Raw genomic sequence first — 8,810 nt, forward strand, 5'->3', positions numbered from 1 at the left:
TTTCCACCCGGAGTTTCCAGCCATCCGCACCAGGCAGTGGGCATCAGAGGCTGCGGCAGGGTGCAGACCCTAAATGTTCCACAGCCAGGAAGCTCACTCATCCTTCCTCCTAGGGCAAGCACTGGGCTCCAAGCTTCGAGAGCCACTTACCGTGGGAAGGAGAAGGGGTTCTCTTTTCCCCTTAGCTTCCCCCTTTGAAGTATAGGGTGATGCTCCCTCTACCAAGCTTGTTGGGAAGATTAAGCAAAGCAGGCAGAAGCTCTGGGCCTGCAATCTCCATCCTGGAAAGTGGGACACCCTTTGTTGGGCACTGGCTGGGGACCCCCACGGAGCAGCTGTATGTGCTTTTCCGTAATAACCCGCGTCCAGTGAAGCGCTCTGCTCAGTGACTCATCTGTCCCCTGCTCTTGTCGGAAGTGGGTCACAGCTCCGAGGGCCTCAGCGAAGTCTGGGTTACCCTCTGAAGCCTTGCTCCTGAAGTAGGAGAAGACAACTCACTCTGTGCAGGGCAAGAAACTGAGGCAGGAAGAATTGTCCCTCAAGACCTCCCGTCCCACTCAGTGGCTGGGCCTGAAGCTTTCACCAACCTGAAAGAGAGCCAGGCAACGGAGGTGCTAGGGCAGATGTAACCGGTTCCTACCCAGCGCGACACCATAGAGCAGGGACCGGCCCTTCAGGCTTGGGTCTCTTTACACGCTGAGACTGAGCCCGAGAAACGAAAGCATCCCATCGCGCGGCGATGGTACCGAAAGCGTATTTCGTTATGCGCGAGTGTTAAAACGTGCCGCATTTCTGCAACATTGTTTTGACAGGGTTCCCTTTTTAAATTACACACGAGGTCTTTAAAAAAAAAAAGACTACGGCCAAGTCAGTAGTAATTATGACACGCGCGCAAACACACAGTCACAAGGACTCACGCACAAACCGCGCGTTCTGCGGGTTCCGACACGCTCTAAGTAGGCGAGTCCTGCTCTTTTCCAACGCGATTGGCCAGCATGGACGTCACAGCGACCCTGTAGCCAATGACCGGTCTCCAAGCCGAGGCCCCGCCCTCTTTCACTCCCTAGCGCGGGTGCGGGGGACAGGCGGAATGCATCACGCGGGGTAGCCCCCGCGCGACTACCAGGCAGCCTGCCCTGGGCCGCATCGCTGCCTGCGCTCAGGGTTCAGCCGGGCGGCGCCTCCTGCAGTGGCCTCTCTCTGGGCCGGAGCGGGTCCTCCAGGCTTACCGTGCCCACGCTGCCCCGCCCCCGGCCCCGCCCCCTCTCCGCCTCTGTGAGGCCGGCCGGGGCGGCAACCCGAACGGCAACGAGAAAGGCTAGCCCGGCGGCTGCGGGAACGTCGGTCAGCGTGCACCCGCTCCCGCCCAGCCCGGCGCAGCGCAGAAGCCGACGCTCGCCTTGTGGAGCCCGACGCCCTCGCTCCCCGTTGCGGCTGTCCAGGACCAGCCCGCGCGTACGCTGGGCAGCCGGGCGCCACAATCCCAGAGGGGTTTGTGAAGCGGCTGCACCCGGGGCACCAGAGAGACTTCCTCCCACCTCCAAGATCCGAGCATTGCCCGACGGGCCCGGGACCGAGATGCCTGATGAGCTGACCGAGCCCGGGCGCGCCACGCCAGCCCGCGCTTCCTCCTTCCTCATCGAGAACCTGCTGGCAGCCGAGGCCAAGGGTGCCGGGCGCGCAGCCCAAGGCGATGGTGCCCGGGAGGAGGAAGAGGAAGAGGACGACGATGACCCCGAGGACGAGGACCCAGAGCAGATGAGGCGACAGCGACTACAGCGGCGACGACAGCTACGCGCGGGCAGAGGGCTCGGCGGGGAGGCGAGGACCCGGGCGCTGGGCCTAGGGCCCCGGCCGCCTCCCGGGCCCGGGCCGCCCTTCGCGCTTAGCTGCGGAGGCGCAACGCGGTGGTACCCACCGGCTCACGGCGGCTACGGAGGTGCTCTGAGTCCTGACAGTGAGTGAGGGTGCGGGAAGGAGTGGGCAGTGAGCAGGGCCCTGCTTCCTCCGTGTGCATTATTTTGGTGACTTCGGGCTTGGTAAGCCAAGCTAGTAGTCTTCTGTGTACTGAGGTCTGGGTGGTACGAGACCCCTTTGGAACACCAGCTTGGGCAATTGTTGGAGACCAGGGACAGTGCTGCAAGCAGGAATGTACTAAAGCCAGTCTAGGCCGCGGGAAGACAGGAGAGGGAAAGGGAGCGCGTTGAGACAGTGAAATTGAAAAGAAAGTGAAGGAATAGGAAGGGTAGCAGAGGAGGGGAGACTCCGAGGTTAAGCACTGAAATAAAAGGGGGCTGAGCAGAGGGGCCACAGTTATGGGGGTTGGATGGGAGACTGTCAATAGCAACTGTGGTCCCTAAAAATATTATTTGCTCTTCTGGCTGCAGCCAGAGTCTGAGCTGGGCCTGGGCCTGGGCCTGGGCCTTCCTTTGGGTCTTCTCAGGACCTAAGGCTGAGGCTGGTGGGAGGCCACTCTGAAGAATCCATTCCACCCGTCTCTCTTTTTTGCCCCTCCCCCTCCTTGGCCTTTGTTTCCTGCAGAAGGCTCAGAGAATGGGGGTGGGGGGCTTCTCAGCCCCCGAACCCACCTACCCCTCTGGCCTGGACATCCTGACTCTGCCAGTCTCCAGAGGATGCTTACCTCTCTTAGGGCCTGCTGTTTAGAGAGCAACCCTTGAGAAGACTCTGAAAGAGATTTCAACCTCCCCCACCCCACTCCCTCTTTGCCAGACTGCCCCTCAATACACACAGACTTCTATATAGCTAAAGATTCTCCAGTTAGACTCTGAGACCCATCAGTGAGGAGGTCCAGGGGCTTTGGGGTGGCCTGGGGCCATTCTTTTCCATTAAATATCCCCCTCTTTCCTAGTTTGGTGTAAAAGAACAGGTCTCCCAGCTGAGGCTTGGGATGCCTGCCTTCTTTACGTAAACTTAAATAGGGCCCCATAATATTCTGAAAGCCAATGATGAGACCCTTGCAGGACACATTTTATTCTTCCTTCTAGTTGGGCCATCCTCACCTGCAACCCAGAGGTCAGCCCTGGCAGAGGCAGTTCCTCCTTATTTCGCACCATGCGGGTTAGAATTCCCTGTCCCTATCAGAACTCTCAGATTTGCACTCTGTGGGAGCACATAGACCTCTGTGAGTGTAGGGGTTCTGGGTATCTTTGTAGGGATGCTGGAAGCCCTAGGCCTGGCTGTGTAGACACCATCCTGCTACATGACTTTGTAGTGGACACTGAGTTGGGAATCAGCATGCTTCCAAGGAAACCAGGCAGTCTTTAGCCATGCACACAAGCCCACCATGTTGAGGCATAACCTGGACCAAAACCCACCTTGACCTCTAATCCATTAGAGAGACAGAAGACAGGCTGGCCTGAAGCTGGTTTCATGGGCCCAGAAATCTAGAGACGAACCAGCCCCCCCCCCCCCCCCCCGTTTGAACTTCTTTAACCTGGTGACTTCAGTTGACAGACCTGATCTTAGGACTTGGAGCATGAGCCCTGAGGTCTTCTGTAGGCAGGATCCCAAGCAAATGTAAGAGATGCTTTGGGTAGGGTAGGGATGCCGTGATCTGCAGAAAAACCTTCCTCTGTGCTTTTCTGGAGCATGTTTTTTTGCTGCTACAGAGGGCCTGTCTCTGAGGGTATCTGTGTCAGGGTTGTGCCAGTGGAGTTTCCTTGAGGTAGTGTGCATTCGTTTGTTTCTCTGGTGTCTGTTCCCCGTGAGTATTGGGAGGCTTTGGCCCCTAGCTACTAGCTTGTATGTCAGTCTCTGTGTATGCATAACTTTGAAGGACATCGTTCAAAGTTTTGAAAGACATCAGTCAAAGAAGGGCCTCCGCCTGCCTTTTTCTGCGATTGCCAGAAGTCCCAGAAGTCCGCTTGCCTTTTGGATTTGCCTTTTTTTTCTTTCTTTCTTCTCTCTGTCCTTCTCTTGGGTGTGTGCCGCCGCGTGTTTGCTACAGTCTAGGTCTTCCCTTTCTGTCTTGGCCACTTTCCTACCCTCCCGACCCCACCCCCAACAGTGCTGGAATCCCCAACCCCTGCACAAGGAATATTTCCCAGTTTGTGGCATAGTAGTCGTTGGGGATTTGAAGGTGGGAGGAAGCCAATCTCGGTGACTATTATAGGGCAGCCGTTAGAACCTACCACTATACCGGTTTCTCCCCTGCAGCAAGCGACCGGGACTCTCCAGAGACCGGCGAGGAGATGGGCCGCGCAGACAGCGCCTGGCCTCGGTGCCCAGGGACAGGAGCCGTGCCGCGGGAGGTGACAACGCAAGGCCCGGCGGCCGGCGGGGAGGAGGCTGCGGAGTTGGCCGAGGCCCCAGCGGCAGTGGCCGCGGCTGCGGCAGGGGAGGCACGCGGTGGCCGCAAGAAGAAGACACGCACGGTCTTCTCGCGCAGCCAGGTCTTCCAGCTTGAGTCCACTTTCGACCTGAAGCGCTACCTGAGCAGCGCGGAGCGCGCAGGCCTCGCCGCCTCGCTGCAGCTCACCGAGACGCAGGTCAAGATCTGGTTCCAGAACCGCCGCAACAAGTGGAAGCGGCAGCTGGCGGCAGAGCTGGAGGCAGCCAGCTTGTCCCCTCCGGGAGCACAGCGCTTGGTCCGCGTGCCTGTGCTCTACCACGAGAGTCCCCCGGCCGCCTCCGGGCCCGCGCTGCCCTTCCCGCTGGCGCCTCCGGCATCCGCGCCGCCACCGCCGCTGCTCGGTTTCTCGGGCGCGCTGGCCTACCCGCTGGCCGCCTTCCCGGCCGCCGCCTCGGTGCCCTTTCTTCGTGCGCAGATGCCGGGGCTAGTGTGAGCCGGCGCCCTCAGTGCAGGGGCTCCCGGAGGAGGCGGTGGAAGGTACCGCGCGTACCTCGCAGTCCTTCCGGTGGGCCGTCTCCGTGGGCAGCTGCTCCAGAGTGTACCGGTCGGCGGCAGCGGGAACTCGAAGCCAGCTGCAGGGCTGAAGCCTGGCTCGGAGGAAAGCGATGCTGAGCAGATGCGTGCTCCTTGGCAGCAAACGGACACTTGGAACGGGCTGGCCAAAGGAACCGCATAGTGACTGTCCCTAGGCATCCTGCCCCTAACTCGGAATGTCCTTTTCTCGGGACTTAGCAGGAATCTAGACAGCAGGGCCCTCTTCCAAGGGACAGCGCAGAGAGCCTCAGGCACTGGGATAACCCATCTTGGGCCTCTCTTCCGAAGAGGGCTTCTCTCCTGGGCTGCCTTGGTTCTCTTGGTTTGTTGAAGACTTTTTTTTTCCTGTGATTAATCTACTTCTTTGCATATGGAATAAAAAGGGACGTTTTCTGGATGGACTCGCTGCTATGTGGTCGCTGGGGCAGACATGCTTCTGGTAGCAGGCCTGAGTGAGTGGGTGCTTACCCCCCAAAACTGGCCAGGGACTCAGGCAACCCTGGGGTAGGTGGGCGGACAGGCTGGAGCCATCCTAAATTTCACTCAACTGCTCCAGACCAGGAGGCCCAGCTGCATCTCTGTAGAAGGCTTAAAGGTTCAGAGTGAGAAGTAGGGATGTAAAGATGATAGTGTGTGAAAGAGTTCTGAGGGCTGAAACCAAAGGCTTGGCAGAGAGGGCTCTCTGACCCTTTATCACAAGAGTTCATGAGGCCCTGTGGCCACTGCCCTTGCCTGCACTTGGGACAGATAAAAACATGTGTGTAGACATTCTTTGAACCAAAACAAAGCTCTGGCTCTTCAGCAAGGCACTGGGATGCTGGCTCCATTGGTGGTAGTCTCCATGTGGGCTCTCAGGGGAAGTTGCTTGAACAGTGTAGACCACCAGGGTCACCCATCTCCATTACCCTGAAACCGACTGCTGTTGCTACCAACAGGTGGACCGTGCTTTATTTGGTGTACATTTGAGCCTAGTTGGGAGGGGGCATTTCAAAGTTGAAGGGGTCAGGTCACTTTCAGTCTTAACAGAGGACCTTGGAAAACCTGTCTCCCTCCCCGCTGCACCCAGAAGCAGACACCCCATAGCTGAGATGTGCAGTCCACCAAGCCACATTGGCCTGGGGCGCCCAAGGTGGCGCCAGACAGCCTAGGAGAAGGCGCCAGGGGCCTGGGGGAGTCAGTCCTTCGGTGCCTGTGTGTTTTCTCACCCCCACCCTAGTACAAAGAGCTGGTTTCCAGTATGGAGACCCCCGGAGCATTAGTGCTCCGTGGAGCACTTCCTTTTTCTTTTGCTGTCCCCAGTTCCCATGCCCTGAGGATGTGGGTATTTTGGGATTCATGTGGAAGGGACCTTGGTCCTTGACCAGCAGTCCAATCTTTGGGTCCGTCTTCCACATCAGCCAGAGTTTGGGGCCTGGGCACTTGTGACCTGGGATACTCTGAACTGCTTTGCTATAAGTAAGCCAGCTTTTACTGGCTTTGTCTGGGACAGACTATAATACACTTCAATGAACTTGGAGTTTTCAAAGGCCTTGGACCCCCGTCAGCAGCCACAAGGGTACAGGCTGTCTCCAGATAGAATGGGCAAGCCTACCTCTCCCTATTCTCACCTCTCCACTGTGCCTTCACCAGCCATCGGTGCCCCTCTATCCCTACACATTCTACACCCCCCAGAGCCCCAGGTGGGAATTCTGGCCCCACTGTCAGGGTCTCAGGGAGCCCAGGTCACTCCTTGGCTTAAAAAAATTTTTTTATAGTTAGACCCGGGGCAAGGCAAGCATTGTGAGAGCACTGTTTTATTCCAGTTTCTACCTGATACCTTGGACTGAGGTCACATGCTGACCACAAGGTGTCTCTAAATGCGTCCTCATCAGAATATTTTACCAAGCCACAGTAAAATACCCTAGGAAAGTCACTTGCCAAAGGGGGAGGGGGAGGCAAAAGGGAGAAGATCCTAAGGGTACCTGCAATGGAACCTCATTCCATTTGGGGAGGATGAAAAAAAATATATATATATATATATATATATATATATATATATATATATATATATATATATATATATATTCTAACGTGTGTGTTAGAATTATCAACACTGGGCAGGAAAGCTTCCCACCTCCCTAACTACCCTCCCCAGGCTCCCAGGGAGGTCTTGGAGTCCTTCAGCAGGAAAGTGGTATCTCCTGGAGCTAGGAACTGGACCTGACAATGCAAGGGACAGCTCCTTAACTAGTTCAGGTCACCAGGCTCAGGCAAGCTCACCATCCTCCATAAGTGTCCATCAGGTTCTGGGGTGCAGCATTGAAGGCAGCACATAGCAGAAAGAAATGGTCCAAATACAACACACAACATTCAAGCCCTCAATATTCAAGTCCTAGAAGGTGCCAGGAGCAGCTGGAGACTTTAGTGAGTCTCAATCTTGGCATTGATTGCAGGCACACCTCGTGGCATTGACTGTTGCTGGCATAAGATGAATGGCTTCGATTTGTCTCTGCCAGGTGGACTCTCACAGGTTCCCCCATTTAGCCTCACTCGTTAAGTGAGATCCAGCTGCAATCACTCTGAATTGCAGAGCCTCCTGGCTCATGAGAGTCAAATAGTCTGCCTTAATACATAACCTCCGAGTGGACCCTGTCCTACTGGCAAGAGGAGACCCACTGGCAAGCCTTCTTTTTTGAGTTCCCAGTTTCCCCATCACAAACCATTCGGCATGTAACTTGTACCCTCTCTGTATTCTTTATGTGAAACCAGCCATGTTTATGCTCATGCGGGGCAGGGCAGGCACGGTTAACACTCAGTCAGAAATCATAGTCCAACTGAGTTTCTACCAGGAGTATGGAGGTAGCGGTAGCCTAGCCCATCTCTCTAGGTACAGGGTAGGGTGGGGTGGGGTGGTCACTTTTAGCCCTGGCTCAGAGAGCAAGGCTATCCTGGAAGACTTCTTCCTGTTTTGTCCCCAACCAGAGCAAACAACAGTAGGCATTGAGAAAACCAATAGCCTTTCCAAGAACTGCACCCCTACCCTACCATAGGCAGGAGAGCCGCAAAACAGACAACTCGCACAGACAACACACACATATTCACACAATCTGCTTCTGGAGGGAGTTCCCCAGGGCCTAGACTCTGCCCTCACCCAGAAAACAGCCCAGCTAGGTTGAGACCAAGGGGTTGGGGGTTGGCCAGGTGAGCTAAGCCAGGAGCCTGCTTTTCTCGCTAGCAACGAGGTGGAAAACGAAAGCAGTGCTTCCACAGAGAATGGACTCTGGGCCTGGGAAGTCATTAGGAGGCCAGAGACCAGTGATGCTGGGGGCTCTGTTCCTGGAGGTTCTCCCTCTGACTGGGAAGTGCAGTGCAGGTGAGCCTAGGGTGCGGGAGGGGGAATCCCTTTGCTTCAGTGAACTGGCTCAGCAGGCATTCACCAAAATGCTGTGGGGGAAGTTGGGGAAGTGGAGTTCCTAATCTCGGGAACTCCAGCTAGTCAGCTAACCTGGAGCCCTTTCCTGGGTGTCTGATTGTGCTGGAAGGAAAAGGGGTGGCTGGCCTCTTGGCAGTGGACTGGAGTGAGGACACATCTATCCTCACAGTGCCCACAGGCACCAGGGGGGAGGGAAAATGGGGGCAGGCTAGGGCTTACTGTGGGTTGTGAAGGGGAGCAGCTGGTTGTGTTTGTTTTGTTGTGTCATGTTTTTATTTTCAAAATGGTGTTCGTGCGTATTATTATTTCCTGAGCAGTTCAGTAGAATCAGAAGAGAAAAACAAACAAACAAAAAAACGAAACAAAACAACAAAATCGTGTGCCCTTTCGCCATCAAAGCCAATTGAGTGTTAAGCTAGACTGAGAATTTATTTGGATTATAGTGTTTTTTAAGTCAGACTGTTAGCTTTTAAAATGCATTTAATTTTAAAT

The 8,810-nt window shown here is 55.7% G+C and overlaps 1 protein-coding gene across 1 annotated transcript; it reads left to right on the forward strand.

The window, feature by feature from the left end:
* The first annotated feature begins 1,578 nt into the window (after positions 1-1,578).
* Positions 1,579-4,805, forward strand: Hmx1 (H6 family homeobox 1). The gene is made up of 2 exons (XM_051165304.1): positions 1,579-1,957; positions 4,177-4,805. Exons 1-2 carry the CDS (start codon positions 1,579-1,581, stop codon positions 4,803-4,805), a joined length of 1,008 nt encoding a protein of 335 aa, XP_051021261.1.
* Positions 4,806-8,810: the final 4,005 nt, after the last annotated feature.

The sequence above is a fragment of the Acomys russatus genome, chromosome 22 (genome assembly GCF_903995435.1).
Source record: "Acomys russatus chromosome 22, mAcoRus1.1, whole genome shotgun sequence".
Lineage (NCBI taxonomy): Eukaryota > Metazoa > Chordata > Mammalia > Rodentia > Muridae > Acomys > Acomys russatus.